This window comes from Ictidomys tridecemlineatus, chromosome 10, assembly GCF_052094955.1.
Source record: "Ictidomys tridecemlineatus isolate mIctTri1 chromosome 10, mIctTri1.hap1, whole genome shotgun sequence".
Classification (NCBI taxonomy): domain Eukaryota; kingdom Metazoa; phylum Chordata; class Mammalia; order Rodentia; family Sciuridae; genus Ictidomys; species Ictidomys tridecemlineatus.
Window position 1 is genome coordinate 130,359,809 of NC_135486.1, and position 20,050 is coordinate 130,379,858.

Consider the following 20,050-nt stretch of genomic DNA (forward strand, 5'->3'; position numbering starts at 1 on the left):
TATTGGCTATTCCTAGGAAATAAAAGAGGAATTTCACCAAATGACTTTAGATTTGCACATGTTATACGCATAGGCATCTAATCTAAATCTGTAAATAAGGGGACACATTTTCTCCCTTAGGTAAATCTTTATTACATAAATATATTTGTGTCAATACACACACACACACACACACACACACACACAAGAATGTCCCTCTATGTATACAGGTGTAGTCGAAGAAAGACATGCAAGTCATTGGTTGCAACTGAGTCTCATGGAACCTGTTCTTCATCATCACCTGCTGTTAATCCACTAACGGGGTTAGCAAAGGCCAGGAAGACTTGTTCCAGGGTTATCTGACTGATGGAATAGTCCTCTAAATTGAATCGATCTTTAGCTTTCTCCAAAACACCAAATACCTTCAATGACAACAATACAAATGTGTAGTTACCATTACAATCTCCCCTCCAGCCCCCAACCCAAAGGAGCCTCCCCATCTCTTCCCCAACTCTTGTCAAATTTATGTAAAGGCCAAAGCCATGGAAAGGGGAGAGGGGTAAGTAGAAGAAATAAATAATTGAGGAACTGAGAGGAAGAAGTTATCTGTTCCCATTCTTTGGATGAACATGGACTACTAATAGGATTCAGGCACAACAAATTAAAGCAACTAAACTATAGAAATGTTTGAAAAATAGCCTAAAGCCTCCAATGTCCCATTCCACATGACTGAATCCAAATACTTTTAATTATTAATGCTCTCTTAACATGCAGTGTTAGGAGGGCATGGTTTCTATCATCACCTTTCCCCAGCTATTGTCTTTTTTCGGAAGGTGGTAGTTAAGGATCCTTTGATTCTCCTCCTTCAAGATACTATCTAAGAAAGGAAAATAGTACAGGTAAATGATCTCACAGAATTTTTTAAAATATTTATTTTTTAGTTATAAGTGGAAACAATATCTTTATTTTATATTTATGTGGTGCTGAGGATTGAACCCATTGCCCCACACATGGTAGGTGAGTGCTGTACCTCTGAGACAGCCCCAGGCCCCGATCTCAGATTTTTTTTTAAATTCTAGAATATTTCCACATATATTTAATTATAAAAAGTGGACAAGTGAAGAGATGGGATTTATATAAATGGGATATGACCCATTTTCAGTATTATGTTGAATGGAAATGGCAAGATTGGGCATCCTTGTTTTGTCTTTAATTCCTAAAAGAGGAAAAGCTTGCAATTTATTACTGTAGAGTATGATGTTAGCTGTGGTCTTATCATAGATTACATTTTATATGTTGAGGAAAGTTCCTTTTATATCTAAATTACTGAGATATTTTCTTTGAGATGTTTAAAATAATAAAATTGCTTTGAAATTTTCCAACAATTTTTCTACCTCTATAGTGGCTGGCTTATAGACCCAGAGTACAGTGGTGGTCTTGGAGACACAATTATGGGGATCCAGTCTGGCACTGGATTCTACTGTGATAGGTTTAAAACCTGGGTCTACTGAAGTAGTCTTGATCCCTGGATCCTTTTGATCCTGGGGGTCACAGGGACTGATCAGGATCCTGGTGCTGGCAGAGCCTGGGTTCCTACAAGGTGGCCTGAAGTCTAGAATTATAGGTGCTGGCCTAGTGCCTGAAGCTGGGGCTGGCTTAAAGGCTGGGTGTGCATATGCAGACCTAGAGGTTAGTATAGAAGGAATAGCCTATCTCCTAGAACCTTGGGATCTCACCTTGGGATATAACCTGGGACCTGGGTATACAGAGGTATTTAAGAGCTTAGGTCTGGTCCATTGCTGGGATCTACTGGAATATACACAGACTGCTAGATCCTGGGGCTGAAGGGGCTCTCCTGTAGATTAGAGACATAGGGACTAGCCTGGCACTGTGTACACCTGAAGATTGTACATGAAGGTGCTTGACTGGAACTGGGTCAGGTCTAAAGATCAAGTCTGCTGGAGTCTTGGAACCTAGGCCTGCAGGATTCTGCATGGCACCAGAGCAAGCTGGGATGTCAGTATGTGGGTACTAGCCTTGATCCTGTATCTGTAGGGGCCAGCATGAAGATTATGTCTGTAAGTGCTGGTCTGATGGCCCTCACAGTACCAGACTCCAAGTCAGTACCTTCAGACCAAGCTTCTAGGCTGGCCCTGGTGCTAGGCTGCCACTCCAAGCTTCCCACCACTCTCAATGCAAACCAGTCAGACTCTGGACTATCCCCCACACTGTGCTGGCTCCCAGACTGCTGGCCTGCTTTTCCATACCAAGCCAACTCCCATAGTTTTAGCCATCAGGACATTAATATTCTTTTATTCCTATATAGTACTTCTCACATATTTTGTTTTTGATTACTTTATATACACTTCTAAAATATTTTTCAATTTTATGATATTCTCTCACCTAGAACTCCTTCATTTAAGCTTAGGTCTAAAGTTAAAGACATCCAAGACTCACCAATACATCTTTTTAAAAAAATATTTTTAGTTGTTGATGGACTTTTATTTTATTTTATTTATTGATATGTGGTGCTGGAAATCAAACCCTGTGCCTCCTCACACATGCCAGGCAAGTGCTCTTCCACTGAGCTACAACTCCAGCCCTTCACCAATACAGATTATGCAGAAGCTTTTTCAGTGATTTAAAAGGGAATAAAGAAATTTTTTGTTTGTTTATTCTCCAGAAAGGGCTTTTTGTGAGTAAAATTTCTTGAGTTTTTATGTGTCCATAACTCTTTGTGACTTTCATTCTTGAAGGTCATTTTGGCTGCATATAAAAACCTTGTCTTACATTTTGCTTATAGTTTCTCCTAACAAAACATTTTAGCTATGAATCTGAGGTCTATCTAATTTTCTTTACCTTTTCTTTCTTTCCCTGCTCGTTTTATTTGTACCCAAAGGTTCCCCTTCTCCTGTTATTATTAAAAAAATATTTATCTTGGTATTGATATTAGGTCAATTTCTCAGTTGTCCAGTTACCCTTCTAGTATTAGGTTTGTCTTCTTTATTTCAGAAAAATTTTTTAAATGTTAGCTTTTAATATTTCTTCTATCACTTTGCTTTCTTCTTTGTGGACTACTTTGTACTTGGATTGGATTGTCATTGCCTTGCTTCTTACATATTTGTTCCCAAATGCTTATCTATATGTCTATCTGATGTTTTCCTACTTTCCAGTCTCCATTTCCTTGTACCTTCTATGCTATTTGTTCTTTATATTTATGTATTTATGAAATGTTTACTTTAAAAAAACCTCTCCAATGTTATTGCTGTCTTTGAATATTCTGTTGTCTAGTCATCTAATTTCTTAGCCCTTTCAATTATGATTCAGGATTTTCTTTCATGGCATCTATCTTATTTTTAGTTTGTTAGATTCATACTGAAAGATAATAGATTTATTTCTTTTGTGGTATTATACATCTTCTGTGTTTTCATTATTTTATTAGGTTTTTCTCTTATCCTTTTCTGCTAGTCAAAGTTTTCTGTGGGGTTCAATTATAATCCTTATGTTTGGTCACGTTTAAGTGAGATGAATATTCTTATAGTTTTGGAAGGAGATACCTATGTAATAGGTGGAACAGACAAAATAACATTCTTATCTTCATAGCTATAGGATTCCTTTCTCAGAGTCTTTTGGGATCTGTTTCTTACTGCTCACTCTCATGTTTCAGTTCACCATTAACTTATTTTTTTTTCTTTCTTGCTTTTCCTATTTTCTTTTTTGGCTGTTAAAGAATTTTCTTATCTTTGTTTCTCTAACTTTGCATTAAAGATATCTTGTTTAATTTTACCAATTTCTTATTTAGGTTTACCAGAAGTGTTTCTTGGAGATGTAATCTTTCTCACTGCAGAAATGGAATCATCTTACTTGTGCATGAAAAAATAATACACAATCAATTAAATTTCCTTGAGATTGTGTGGACTCATTTTAAAAATTCTGAATCCTCTGGCAAGACCTTTTTAGAAGAGTACATTCTGGCTGCCTTTTTGCTTATAACATTTATTCCTTATTTATTTACTTTTAATTTAAAGATCTTAACTGGCTATATTTTGGGGGCAGTGCTTCATTCTATAAAAATAGAATAAGTGGGTCCTCTTTCTTCATTTTAGATATTAATATTTATGTATAGATTTAGTATTAGTTAATTTTTTAAAATTCTGTCATATTTCAATACTATTTGCTCAAGGACTAATTACAGATGAACTAGATGACCACTACTTTACACTTAAAAATGTGTCTCAAACCATATTCTTGTAAAAGTGCTTGCGTCTACAAGTTGCTAGGACAGTTTATGGTAAATGAGGTTTTCTGGTCATAATTTTCTTTGTGGAGATTTAGATACCACATCAAATAGAACTCTAGTACTAATGAGTATTCAAAAATATTTGTTGCATGAATGAATTATTGAATATTTAATTCTTGATGTACATGTCTATCTGCATAGATTTTCATAGGCACATCATAATAACTATGACCAATGCTGAGATGATTATTTTTCCACATGTTCTCCACTCTGTTCTACAATCTATTTTATATATTTTCTGATCTCTATTCTTACAGATGTCAATAACTTGCACAAAACTGATGTTGAAGACATAAATCATATGCATGGTGAGAACAACAAATATGATTTAACACATCTCTAACAAAGTTAAAGCAACTGCATTTACCTGGAAATGTCATTTTGATGAAATATTTAAAATCCTCTAATTTATCCTCAGTCTTGACCTTGACTTTCAGGATATGAATATCACCAAACTTGTTCTTGAGGTGCTGAGGGCTGCCCAAGCACATAAGTTTCCCCTTCACCATGATGGCTATCTTGGTACAAAGGGCATCACATTCCTCCATGCTTGTAAAATAAGAGAGCAGAATAATGTAAGGCTAAACAGTTTTCCTTTGGAGGACATAGGGTTGAAACAGTCAAGATTTTGTGATTCTATTTGCAATCAGAATTTGAGCCTACCAATCATCAAGCTCATAACTGGAAAGTGTATTTTTAAAAAATGATAAATAATAGTATTACCCAATTCTCAAATGTAACATCTTCTGAAATTTCCTGTCTTCTGCCTACTCTGGAGTCTTCAACATACTAAAAATTCTTAGCCATTCCACTCATTAGAATTAAAATGAATCCTAATTCCTAAAGAGAAGCTCATATACATTTGCAAGTTTACCATCCCATATTCCTGACCCCAAATAATTTCTTCTAGAGCCACTACAACTCCTTCCAGCCTTAACCAAGCCCCTCAATGAGCCACACAGACCTATGGGAGGTTATAATGATAGCTTTTCCACTTTCACGTGTCTTTGTCACTGTGTTCCAGAGCAGGTGTCGGGCTACTGGGTCCATACCAGTAGATGGCTCATCCAGAAAGATGACTGAGGACTTTCCCATTATGGCAATAGCAGTGCTCAACCTACGTTTGTTTCCTCCACTTCATGGTCCAAGGAGCAGGGATAGAAAGTAGAAGAAGAGACTATATATATCAGTTATTTAGGAAAATACTTAGCACAAATATCCCAAATGCTGAGAGATTCAACAAATATTTAATATGAACATCCACTGTGATGATTAACAATGCAGCAAGTCCAACCTTAGATTGTGTGTGTGTGTGTGTGTGTGTTCATTTTATTTTGACATGTAGAGGAGTGACTTTTATGTATCTGATTTGGGCAGCATTATCAACAACATTTATTTACTCATTCTTAGGTTATCATGGTTTCCCAGGTACATAAACCCACCATTAATCATAAGGCCTATATTCCTCTTTTGTTTAGAAGACAAAGAACCATAGGAACACTAGGAATAAGATGCTCCCTCTTGAGGTTCAGAGCTGCAAATCAAATAGAACTAGGATTTTGAGTTTCATCTCTGCAAAGAGAAAATGTGGAACTTGATGCATCTGCCTTTTTACTTGAAACTAAAATCTAGTAGGGCATTAGACAGTTTCACAATTAGTAACTGTGATACAGGAACATAGGTGGAGCTGTGGTTATTCATTTCAAATATCAGGAACACAGAGGAGAAACACTTCAAGATTAGCAGCATCATTAACAACAACAACAACAACAACAACAAAGCAGCACAATGGTTTACCTGTAGGTCCTGATAATATTGTCAGCATGTGGCTCCAATTCCAATGAGCTCAAATGTTTGTTCACATACAGATGAATCTGGTGCTCAGAAACTCCCCATATTCTGGCATACATGATCATTATTTCCCGACCAGACATGTATTCCAGCAAAGCGTCAAATTGAGGACAATAGCCAATTCTTGACTTCACCTAATTATAAGAATTACTTTAAGTAAAAACCTACATCATCCATCCTACTGAACATCCATGGATGAGAAATACCTGCAGTCCTCCAGGTCATGCTTCTAAGAGTCCTACCAAGAATTTTTCTTTTCTGAAGGGCTACCAAAGTATGGCTCTTGGGCCAAATATAGAACACTATAATAATAGTTTCCTTTAAACAGTATTAATGATCTTGAAGATGAAGAAGTTAAAAATAAAATTTCAGTGCCTACTCAATTTGAAATAGTATTGAAAACTGAGATGCTCCCCTCCTCAATCAGGAGTTCCAAATGGCATGGCTACCATGGATGACTTTACACTGCTCGATCTGCACAGCCATGTGCACATCTTGTTCCACATCAGGCTGAACTCAAAGCAATGCTCCACAAATAGGAGACTAAAATGAGTGTTGCTTCAGGAATTGGTCAAACCCTTTTGCTGATTTGCACTCAGATCACTAAAGTAGCCAGAGAAAAGTTGTGAATTTAAACAAATATTGAATTTACATCGACTAGATTATTCATGCCCCTAATCCTGGCATAGTTCAAGCTTCCCAAATCTCTAGTGGGCTAAAATAAATTCCAGTGGACTTAAAGGAATCTCTGCACTCTCATCTTCATTTTTCTCTTTTCATCCTTTAAAAAACTTAAATAAATAAATAAAATTAGAAGGTGATACCTCTGTTCAGGGAAATGTATAGACAGGCTCAGAAAAGACCATATTGCCCTAAATTTGTATTTTGGGCTGAATCCAAGCACAGAATGAGCCTTGGACAATAAAACCTGAACAATAAAAAACAATGACAACTAAAAAACTGACAGGAAACCAGCAGGAGAATATTATTCAGTAGGAGAATATTATCCCTAGAGTTACCCATTATCAGATTCAAAAGTCCAATTTTCAATAAAAACTCACTAGCATACAAAGAAACAGAAAATATGACCCACCCAAAGGAAAAAAAAACAATAAACTGAAATTTTCCCTGTAAAAAGACCTGATGGGGGGGGGCTTGGGATGTAGAGGAGTGACTTATTTGGACCCCATGGATCTTTTTAGATAAATGTTACAGATATGAATCTCTTGATTAGACCAAGTAGCCTCTGAAAAAAACAGATACCAAGATGTTAGAAAAGAAATTTGGATTGTTCTCGACACCCTCATTGATGAAATGCTCTATATTCAATAATTTAGTACACTATTCAGGCTTTCCTCAGATTTCCTAGCATTTGAAATTTGACCACTTTCTTCTTCTTGAAATTCTCACCACACTTAGCTTTTTCCCAAAGTGATGAGCCATCTTCTAGATGGCATGTTTAGCCAATGACTAGCTGATACAGGAATACAAAGGGTAGTATTTGTATTTAGATACTATCTAAAAGATAGACCCTGCTTTGATTTGCCATCACACTGAAAAGTGACATAGTGCTTCAGAGCCCTTAGTAATATTGATCATGGGCTTAGCTGCAACTGAATTGCAGAAAATCTTCTTCTGCCCAGTCTCTCTACCCTTACCATACCTTGTTTGGCATATGTTAGATGCACTGTTGAGAGAATTTTGCCTTTTATTCCAATAATTTCAAAGACATAAAAGACACTCTTGTTGTAAGTTATGCTCTAATTGCTTCATTCTCTCTTCAAAATTTTCTCTTTTCAGAATTCAATACAATATCCACCAGGATCATCATCTATTATCCCTAGCCATCTGCCTGTTAACTTGCACCCATAAGTCATCTTATACTGTAATATAATCTTACCTTTAGTATATTTTTGGTGATGCTAAAGCCATCAATAAACACATCCCCAGAGGTAGGACTCTGCTCTCCAGTCAAAATTTGGAATGTACTTGTTTTACCTGCTCCATTATATCCAAGTAATCCAAAGCACTCCTGCCTTTGGACTTCCAGGGAAATATTTTTCACAGCCAGAATTACTGGATATGTAAAGTATATCTAAAAAAAATTCAGAAAATACTAGTAAAGAATATTTATAGGTCAAATTCAATAAATACCTTAGACCTATGGGCCACTACCTCAGACAGTTTCCTGAGAACTATCTTGGTAGAATACACATAGATGCTGAAGAACCACAGCGAGTCCTTGACACCAATGGCATGCTCTCAGGGAGCTATGAAGACAGAATATTTTGGCTGTTGAATGATTTACCTTTGTGAGTTCCTTAATAAGCACTGGGGAATTCATCAACTCTTTAGAATGCTCCAGAATTCTCTTTCTCTCATCTTCTACATCTTTATCTGGAGATTCTCCAGATAATTCCTTGGAAATTATACCCTATATTTTTAAGACAAGAATCATAAACTGAATGGCTTCATGAAATCTAAACCAAGAAATACTATTAAAGATTTTAAAATAGAAGGTGTGGCGAGCCAGCCATGGGCTGTGTCTGGGAGCTGTGAGCATTCTGAGCACACAAAGTAGACTGCTCTGTCTGGGCTATGCATGTATGTATCCCTTTCTCTTGCTCTGCCTTTGATCCCCACACAATGCATGAGAAATGAGCATGGCCTTCCAAGATGTCAGTCAACCTCCTGATCCACAAGTTATTACGATGCTAGACTCAACCACCTAAAACCTGACTCCTTGCCTCTTTTGAATGGCTTCTCTCCAATAAAATGGTTCGGAACTTGTTCCTCACTCTCTTTCTTGCCTGTCTTGTCCCCTTCTGGGAGCTGTGGCTGAGGACTGGTCCCTGAACCCAAAAAGTTACTTTCTGTGACTGAGTCTTTATTTAGTCAGCCAAAATTCACCTGGAGTGACCCTGGTTGATTTAGTCATGTGATGCTCTAAAAAGGTTTGATTAATTTCAAAGAAACTTCCTGAATCTCATCAACAACTTAACTAAGTTATGAAATGAAGGTGGCGACCAGAGAGGGAAAAGCTATTCACATGGTAGAAAAAGTGTGAATTGGCCAGGTGTGGTGGTACATGTCTATAATTCCAGAAACTTGGGAGGCTGAGGCAAGAGGATGGTTGCAAGTTTGAGGTCAGCCTCAGTAAATTAGTGAGGCTCTAAGCAACTTAGTGAGACCCTATCTCAAAATAAAAAAAATTTAAGGGCTGCGGATGTGGCATAGTTAAGTGTCACCTTGGTTAAATCTCCTGTATCTCCCCAAAAGTGTAAATTAACATGCTACTATGTATACTTTAAAATCTCTGAAATATAGAATTCAAAGAATTCAGAGAAATGATTTTACCACGTGGATACTTACAAAAGAAGCCATCTCAAGAGAGTCAGGAAAGTTAAAGTAATGCATTTGTAATCATAAATAAACTTGCCAAAAGTTAAAAGGAATGGGAACTAAAAAAAACATCAGCAAGGCCTATTTGGACCCAGTGGATGATATTTTTAGATAAATGTTACAGATATAAATACTCTTGATTAGACCAAGTAGCCTCTGAAAAAAACAAATACCAAGATGTTAGAAAAGAAATTTGGCATAATTTTCAAAAGTGCTTTGTCCAATAATTTCAGAACAAATTGACTATTTCTCTTTTCAGTTTAAGAAGTCAGGAATACATAGCTTATTGTTATTTTTCCCAAATCAGACACCTCATGAAAAACTGAAGCTATAGCTAAGAACAATCTAAACATGAGAGAGAAACAGTCAGTAACACTTCACATGGAAAATATTTGAGACTTTCAGAATGGCAATATTAGAGATCTGTGAATTTGTGCTCCAGTGAAACTGCTGAAAGTTATTTTAACATATGATCACTTAAAGTTTTTTGAAATGATCTAAGGATGTACTGTAATGTAAATGGAGAAAAATTTATTCAAGAAAACCTATTAAGTTGGTAGGAATACTGAAGTCCCATTGTATTACTGTCCCATATCTGAACCACCAGTTTTGCCTAGTGAGGAGAGTTAGGCTGTCAAACAGAATTCCTTTGCTCTATCCAGTGTAATTTACTTTATTTGAAACAGCATGGGAAAGTTACAACCTAAGGATGCTCTGATCAGTAATGGAGATTTTGGTAGAAAGCAATTAAGCAATTACAATGCTTGTAAATTGAGCTGCTATAAACATTGATGTGGAAAGCAGCTACATCAATGTTTATAGTGGCTCAATTTACAATGACTAAAAGAGATAAAATCTAAAGCATGGGGGCTGGGGCTCAGTGGTAGAGTACTTGCCTCTCATGGGTGAGGTATTGGGTTTGACACTCAGTACCACAATAAAAAAATAAATGAATTTGGCCATACTACCCAAAGTGCTATACAGATTCAATGTGATTCCAATAAAAATGACAATTTCATTCCTTATAGAAATTTAAAAAATCATAAATTCATTTGGAATAGTCAAAGCAATCCTTAGCCAGAAGAGTGAAGCAGGAGGCATCACAATACCAGAACTTAAATTATACTACAAAGCTATAGTAACAAAAATGGCATGCTATTGGCACTAAAATAGACATGTAGACAAATGCTACAGAATAGAAGACACAGGGACAAAACCATATAAATACAGTTATATCATACTAGACAAAGGTGCCAAAAACATGCACTGTAGAAAAGATAGCCTCTTCAACAAATGGTGCTGGGAGAAATGGAAATACATGTGCAGCAAAATGAAAATAAGCCCCTATCTCTCACCATGCAAAAAACTCAACTCAAAGTGGATCAAGGACCTAGGAATTAGTCCAGAGACCCAGCACCTAATAGAGGAAAAAGTAGGCACAAATCTTCATCATTTTGGATTAGGCCCTGTCTTCCTTAACAAGATTCCTAAAGCACAAGAAATAAAATCAAGACTTAATAAATGGGATGGATTCAATCTAAAACTGCTCCTAAGCAAACTGAACAATCAATGAGGTGAACAGAAAGCCTACATTTTGGGAGCAAATTTTTGCCACACACACACTAATCTCCAGGATATATAAAGAACTCAAAAAACAACACCAAAAATACAAACAACCCAATCAATAAATGGGCTAAGGAACTCAACAGATACTTCTCAGAAGAAGATATACATTCAATCAACAAATATTGGAAAAACTGTTCAATATCTAATAATTAGAGAAATGCAAATCAAAACTACTCCAAGATTTCATCTCACTCCCTTCAGAATGGCAGTTATCAAGAATACAGACAACAATAAGTGTTGGTGAGGATGTGAGGGAAAAGACACACTCATACATTGCTGATGGGACTTCAAATTGGTGCAACTAATCTGGAAAGCATTATGGAGATTCCTTAGAAAACTTGGAATGGAACCACCATTTGACCCAGCTATCCTACTCCTCAGTCTACTCAAAGGACTTAAAATCAGCATACTATAGTAATGCAGCCACATCAATGTTTATAGCGGCTCAATTTACAATGACTAAATTGTGAAGTAACTTTGATGCCCTTCAATAGATGAATGGATAAAAACTGTGGCATATATACATAATGGAATATTACTCAGCATTAAAAGAGAATAAAATTATGGCATTTTCAGTTAAATGGATGGAGCTGGAGAATATCATGCTAAACAAAGTAAGCCAATCCCCAAAAACTAAAGGCCAAAAGTTTTCTCTGATAAGTGGAAACTGACACATAACAGGGAGGTGGGAGGCATGGGGAAAATGGAGAAACTTTGATTGGGCAAAGAGGTGGGAGAGGAGGGAGGGTGCATGGGGGTAGGAAAGATAGTGGACATATTATCCTAGGTACATGTATGAATCAAAATACATTCTGCTGTCATATATACCTAATTAAAATAAAAATAAATAAATAAAATTTTAAAAATTTAAAGCAAAAAAAAAAAAATTAAAGCTCAGGCTAGCTATTTTACCAGAGAGGATATATAAAGAATTCTCTTGGGATAGCAATGAAATTTATTCATTGACCTTAACTACTTCTCCAAAGATGATCAGTAAATTGGATCAGTACTTGGAAAATCATGCCCTAGTGCATTGTTGAAAACCATACCAAATTCAGTCAGCAATTAGTGGAGTTCAACAGCTGGGTGTGGTCATGAAAGACATAGTAAAAAAGAGCCCTAAAAACCTCACTGCCATTTCAGGGTGTTTGTGCCCATGCCTAGGCCCACACCCTCTGAGGACTATCACAGGCTTCACACCGCAAGGGAACCAGAGTTTACTAAAATATTTGAGCTGGTTGCTAAACAATAAACTAGCAAATATTTAAAAAAGTACTAGCTGGAAACTTCTAAATATAATGAAAAATATTATATATTCAAGGAGCTTAAGGAAAACCAAGTGAGATAAACATAAAGATATCCATATAAAAACATATCAGTAAAAATGCTGAAGTTCAAAGATAAGGAGAAAATCCCGGGATCAATAAGAGAAAATCATCTGAAACTAACTAGAGAGGCCCAATAGGATAACAGCATTTTATAAAAAAAATGATTACATAAAAATATTACATAAAAAATCAGGCTACAAAAGCAAAAAAACTAACAGGACTATGATAAACAAAAAAGGTCTGCACAGCAGAGGAAACAACAAAATGGAAAGGAGAGGGATTGAAAGGGAGAGAGGAGGGAAGGGAACAGGGAAGAATGGTGGAATGAAATTGACCAAATCTTATGTGCATGTAAGAGTATATCACAGTAAATTTCACCTTTATGTTTACCTATAAAGCACTAATTAAAAAAAACTATAAGCAAATAGAAGGAAGACCAGTAAAGTAAAATGAACGTGGGAAGGGAGGACAGGAGAAAAAGGAAATTATTAGAGATCTTATTGAAGCAAATTATATTCCAAAGTTGCAAGAATTATGTCAAAATGAATGCTATATTATGCATAACTATAATTCAATAATTTACAAAATGAAGAAAACCACAATGAGATAACTCCTGACCCACACACAATATCTATCATAAAAAACACAACATATAGCAAGTGTTGGAAATGTTGTGAAGGGAACCCTGTATGCTGTTGGTGGGAATATAAATAAGTACAGGTATAACAAAGACTTAGAGGTAGGTTGCTTTGGCTAAAAACATTGACTCTTCATTTGAACCTGCAAATGTCCAATGGGTAATGGAAAACAGGGGGAAAAGTGGCATCTTCATTTTGCATTTGTCTCCTTTGCTCTGAGTTACCTTGAATTCCAGAAGCAAGTCCGATAGATAAACATCTAGTGATGAGTTGAAACTATCCCCCAGGAAACAGCAACTTTCTTATCACCAACAAGGTCCTACCTGACTAGTCCTGAGATCATGATCAGCTTGGGCAAGACTACTTGACTCTATATTTCTGGTCCCCCTCTCTATGTAATGTGGATGCTCACACTAGTACCCCAGAAATGCTGGTCACTTTTGTCTTCATTGTGTAGCTGTACCTATTAAAAAATTCCTTTCCCTCTTGTCACCATTACTTTTTCCATTTGGTTTATGGGGTGAGTGCCCAGACCTGATTTGTTGGGACCCCCTGAATTGGGCCTCTGATCTAAGACTCTGGTAACACAGCCATTATGGAAAATAGTATGGAAGTTTAAAATAGAACTGCCATATGACCAAGCAATCCCTCTTTTGGGTATATATCCCAGGAAAATGAAATCATCCCTCTGTAAATATCTACACTCTCATGTTCATGATAGCACTATTCACAATAGCCAAAATATTGAATCAACCTAAGTATTCATCAAAAGATGTATGATTAGCAAAATGTGGTTAAATACATAATGAAATGATAGTTAGCCTTTAAAAAAAGGACATCCTGTCATTTGGAACAACATGGATGAATCTAGAGGATATTATGTCAAGTGAAATAAGTCAGATATGAAAAGCCAAATATGGCATGACCTCATTTATATGTGGATTCTAAAAGCATTAAACTCATAGAAGTAAAGAGCAGAACGATGGCTATCAGAGGCTTGTGGGGTAAGAAAAGCTGAGCAAAGGTTCAGTTAGATGTGAGCAATAAGCTTTGTTTCTTATCACACACTGAATGTTGACTATTATATATTTCAAAATTACTAAAAATGTATATCTTAAATGCTTTAGCTTGAATTAATCATTCCACTGTAAACATATCAAAACATTACACTGTATCCCTTAAAACACACAATTATTATTTTTCAATTAAAATCAACTTAAGAAAGAATATACTTAGAGGAGTAGATTTGAAATGTTCTCACCACAAGATAAATATATGAGATATTGAATATATTAACAAGCTTAACTAAACCTTATTCCACCATGTATATCAAACCATCAAGCTATACATTTAAATACACATATAATTTTTTTCAATTAAAAAATAAAAATAATACATCAGAATTTAAGGGCATAGCTAGAGTAGTGGTTTTAGGGAATGATTAGTTTTAAATACTTATTTAGAAATGAGGAGAAACCTAAAAGCTGTGAATTAAGGCTTCTAAGAGAGGACAAATATAAAGGAAATTATAATCAAAACATCAATGAAAGAGAAAATAGTCAACAATACAGAAAATTCATAAAGATAAACTTTAGTCCCTTGAAATGATCATCAAAGAGAATTCACTTTGTTAGAGATAATTTTACCTCAGTAATGTTATATATTTACATTCATGCAGATGAGTTTTTCTTTTATTTGGCGACTGAGTCTGGTAACTGGTAGTCACATCAACACATAATTTTGAAGACCTAATTTTCAATGTTCTTAGAGTTCATCTTAATCACTCACCTTCTTATATTTCTTGTAGATAGCAAAGTAAACATGTTTATTGAGAAATGTTCTCAATTTCCACAAAGTGTTATCACAAAAGAAAATGAAGAGAATAAAAAGACAGCCTGCAATACTCATTATAATCAAATGCTTTCCAATTGTATGCTCTTCCAAAGAATAAATATTCTTCTCAGTATCTGGGAATAGTGAGAGAGAATGCTAATCATACTGACACCATGAACAGACGAAGAGAACAACAAAGAAGAAGAAATACAGGATAAAATGAAGCACTAGGCTAAACTAAGACAAAGTATTTAGAGTGTAAGAAGCGATTATCCTTGAACTTTATAAAGAACAGTATCATAATCTATGTTGTTTACGAGAATCTGTTTCTCCTTATGTTATCATCTCTAAAATTCTCAAATGTAAAATGAAATTCAAACAATAATAAACGGTACTCCATCTAACTAGTATCAATGTTGTTAACATTTTGCCATATTAGCTCCCATACCTTTAAACTGGCATATTTGTAAGTTGCCTCTATGGTTCTTAAAAAATAATTTTGTTATATGTTTTGTTTTTAATCTTTTTTTGTGTGTGTATTCTTATACTAGTTTTTCTTGAGAACTAGTTGCCTCCTTGGTTTTTGAATTGTGAGTTTTCATGGAATTCTATGTTTTGATGATGATATATTTGGAACAAAGACAGATTTTGAAAGCTATTTTATTGGTAAAATGAAATGCAGTTTCTTTATAAATGTCTGTTTTTCTGAAGTGAGTAATTGAGAGGTGGTGGAAATGGTGGAGATAGTGGAGGTGGTAGAGGAGTAGATAACTGTTTTCTGATTCCATAATAGGCTCTTTGTTCTGCAGTATCCTTAACTTATTTGTTTCCTGCTTCGTAGATAAGATCAAGGCTCCAAGGGCCAATAATTGCTTTTCAAACTTCTTCATTTTTCTCCCTTGGATGTTTTCTCTTTCCATGAATGAAAATTTTTCTCAAACTAATGAAACATCAAATCACAGATGCTAGACATTCAGAGTATCTAATCAGGAAAAAATATTGATACACCAAACCACATGGACAATAAATGATGTAGGAACCCATCTTATGATGTTAGAAAACTGATCTCCCAAGTGTAAAATGTAGAAGAAAATGAAAACGAATATAACTAAATAAATTAGAAAACAAACACACAATAAAAAGAACTAACAAAGCTGAAAACTTTCTTTTTTTGGAAAAGACTAATAAAACTGACAAACTTCTGTTAAGATTGCTCAAGAAAAAAGGCAAGTGGCAAAAGTCAGGAATATTATGCATTAAAATGGGGATATCACTATCAATAATACAGATGTTAAAAATGTTCTAAGATGTTTTGAACAAATTTACTCCAATTAATTTGAAAATTTAGATGTAATGAATGATCCTACCAAAACTTTTGCCTCATAAAATACTCAATAATTCTATCTTTATTCTTAGATCAATCGATAGTTAAAAAACCTTCCCAAAAAACAATCTCCATACACAATTTCCACAGGTGAATTCTATCATTTAACAAAAAATAACACCAATCCTCCTCCACAAAATTTAAAATTTTTTAATTTGTTCTTTTTAGTTACACATGATACTAGACTGTGTTTTGACATATCTTATATACATGGAGAATAACTTCCATTTTGAGGTTGTACATAACGTACAGTTATGCTGGTTGTGTATTCATATATGAACATAAGAAAGTTATGTCTAATTCATTCTCTTTCCCATTCCCATTCCCCAGCTTTCCCTCCGTTCCCCCCATCCAATTCAGTAAGCCTCCAAGAACAAACCCTGTCTCCCCATTGTGAGTTAGAATCCATATATCAGAGACAACATTCAGGTTTTGGTTTGGGGGATTGCCTTATTTTACTTAGCATGATTGCCTTCAATTCCATCCATTTACCAGCAAATGCCATAATTTCATTCTTCTTTATGGCAGAGTAACATTCCATTGTGTATTTATACCACATTTTCTTTATCCATTCATCTAGTGTAGGGCACCTGTGTTGGTTTCATAGCTTAGCTATTGTAAATTGAGCTGCAATGAATATTCCACAAAATTTTTGACCAAATAAAAACTTCTTAAATATTTTTTATTCCATAACTTTATAAATATTTTACAAAACAAAACAAATCTACCTGAAATTACATCTATGTAATTTTTTATGGACATAGATGTAAGAATCCTTACTAATAGTAGCAAGCAGTCTGATGTATAACAATTTATACATCATAACACTGTTTGGTTTATTCAGTTTATCATATGACTAATAATTATTTGCCATTACAAAGTCAGGCTAAGTAATTCACTATGTAATTCAATAGAATATATATGTAATTTAACAGAGCAAAGAAGAAGAATCATTCACTCACTTCAATACAAGCAGTAACAAGTATCTGATAAAGTTGTACACTTTTTCGTGATTTAAAAAACCAAACATGGAAAAAAAAGGAACTCCTTAAATTTATAAAGTTTCTATAATAAACATCATACTTAATGCTAGAATATTACAATATTCTGATATTGGAATGAAAATGGAGGTCTATTGTCACTTTGATTCAATTTAACTATTGTATCTGTTGGGAGTCACCCTGGCTCCAAAGACTAACTTCCCCATCCCCCAAGAGAGCCATCCAATGGTGAGCCCTGCTGGCTCACATGATCCTTACCCACCAATCAGACTAGCCCTGCTGGCTCACATGATCCTTACCCACCAATCAGACTAGCCCGGCTGGCTCACATGATCCATACCCACCAATCAGACTAGCCCTGCTGACTCACATGATCCTTACCCACCAATCAGAAAACATCCCCGTACCAACTGTCAAACCATTAAACTGTTAAACTGTCATAACTGTCAAACCACCCCTGGCTATAAATATGCAGAGCTGTTCCTCAATAAATGGGCATTTTCTCTGATGACGAGCCTTGTTCATTCTTTCAGTATCTGTCTGACAAGCAGTAAATCAAGAACAAGAAACATCTACAATATGGATTGGAAAAGAAATACACTATTTGTATATGTGTATGCTTTGAATACATTAATTAAAGTAATCTACATTAAATTATTAAAATAATTTAGCAAATACGACATGCAAAAATGACCTCTGAGCTGTATTCTCTATATCAGCACTAAATTAAAAACTGATATTTCAAAAAGTGATACTAGGCTGGGGTTGTGGCTCAGTAGTAGAGTGCTCACCTAGCACAGGCAAGGCCCTATGTTCAATCCTCAGCACCATATAAAAATAAATAAATAAAATAAAGGTATTGTGTTCAACTGAAAAGGTTAAGAATGTAAGAAGTTCTGTTTTCCTGGAACCTGAAACTCATGTAGAAGTTGAAAACAACTCCCAGAAATGCCCACTAAATGTATGTTGAAATCTCCCCTGACCATCTGGTTGCTCTACGAAAACAACCCCTCCCAGAAACCATGCAATGATTGGCTATGCTGTATGTGAAGTCCCTGCCCTCTCCAAGGAAAGTATATAAGCTCTGCTTAAGCTGTTCCCAGGGCTCTCTGCTCTATTCAAGTGAGCTCTGAGCCCCAGCATGCTGGACCCCCAATAAACCCTTTGCTGCTGCATGAGACAGTCTCTTGGTGGTCTCTTCCTCCAATGCTCACCCGACCTTTACACAGCTACAACTAAAAAATAAATATTTTAAAAAAGTTATACTAATAGATGGTTGATTATTAGTAGCTCTTATTCTCTACCTGATAATTATTTTAAAATTACCTTGATATGCTTTTGAAGTTTTACTATATTTTAGAAGTTTTCCTTGGCTTGAAAAATGACACATGTACCAAACATGTGTCCTCTCTCCTTGAATGAACAACAGATTTATACATGCTTTGTGGTCGGAACCCAAGGTTAATTTCATAGATATTTATAGAGATCCTCAAGATACTTACTTTCTTTACTACAATTTAAGAATTTGTGAATATTCTTTTTTTGGGTGCACAGTATCTTCATATGGTAGATAACAGTATAGTCACTGATGCATTTCCCAAGGTTATAATTGGGAAAGAGCAGAAATGAATTACGTATGAATTTTCTGGTGCCATTAGACAAGTTAGTTGATGTTCCTAAAATTATGATAAAAGTAGGTTACATAATAGAAAATAAACTATCCCTAAGATAAAAAATCCCCCAGTAATGATCCAACCAAACTCAGGAAATTAAAAACCAGATTATCTTTGAAGAAAAGTAATTACTTCCTAAACAGTTTTTTAAATAGTTTATACTTGGTGATAAGAGGTTTTGCTGATAATTACAGAATTCTGATTTTTTTTTGGGTGAAGTATGGCCATCTAGGCTTTTGTTTTCTTTATGGACATAAATTTGAACCATTAGTCACTTGAATGCTTGTAGTACAATTCAAATTTTCTAATTCTTCTTAAATTAGTAAACTGCATCTTTATAAAAGTGTAACAGTTTTGTTAGTCTGGCTTAGTTAGTACTCTCTATTGTATATTCACATTGTGGAATGGTCAAATCAGAGTACTGTGTGTGTGTGTGTGTGTGTGTGTGTGTGTGTCTGTGTGTGTGTCTGTGTGTGTGTTGGGGGGCAGTTCTGGGGATTGAATTCAGAGGCCCTCTGCCACTAAACCATATGTCAGACCCCTTTATTTTGTCTTGAGACAAGGTCTCTTTAAGTTGCTGAGGATGGTCTGGAACTTGTGATCTGCCTACTTCAGCCTCCTTAGTCCCTGGGATGACAGGTGTACACCACCCTGGCCAGCTATATATATTCACTTTCTATTTGGTTAATATTTGTCTTTTAAAAAAAATTTTAATTGATTTTTAAAAAATGAATGACATCAGAATGTATTATAATTCCTATTACACATATACAGCACAATTTTTCATATGTCTCATTGTATATAAAGTATGTTCACACCAATTCATGTCTTCATAGATGTACTTTGGATAATGATGACCATCACATTCCACCATCCTTGCTAACTCCCTATTTTTTAATGTTCACCATTCTTTCTTTGAATATGCAATGCTGGGTGTTTTTCCCAACTTTTAAAATTTATTGATTAGTTAAGGCTATACAATTTCTTACTTTAGCTATAGCATAATTATATTATTTTTTAATTCTAAATATTTCT

The 20,050-nt window shown here is 35.2% G+C and overlaps 1 protein-coding gene across 1 annotated transcript in view; it reads right to left on the minus strand.

Moving 5' to 3' along the window:
• Positions 1 to 202: 202 nt before the first annotated feature.
• LOC101976043 (phospholipid-transporting ATPase ABCA3) overlaps positions 203 to 20,050 on the minus strand; it is a 119,765-nt gene continuing 99,917 nt past the window's right edge. Inside the window, exons 23-31 of the mRNA XM_005323918.3 lie at positions 18,845 to 19,018; positions 14,913 to 15,091; positions 8,439 to 8,564; positions 8,031 to 8,225; positions 6,077 to 6,264; positions 5,244 to 5,414; positions 4,647 to 4,828; positions 783 to 856; positions 203 to 401 (exon numbers count right to left, since the gene is read on the minus strand). Coding sequence (XP_005323975.1) covers positions 255 to 401; positions 783 to 856; positions 4,647 to 4,828; positions 5,244 to 5,414; positions 6,077 to 6,264; positions 8,031 to 8,225; positions 8,439 to 8,564; positions 14,913 to 15,091; positions 18,845 to 19,018 — 1,436 coding nt within the window. The 3' untranslated portion in view covers positions 203 to 254. The remainder of the gene's footprint in view (positions 402 to 782; positions 857 to 4,646; positions 4,829 to 5,243; positions 5,415 to 6,076; positions 6,265 to 8,030; positions 8,226 to 8,438; positions 8,565 to 14,912; positions 15,092 to 18,844; positions 19,019 to 20,050) is intronic.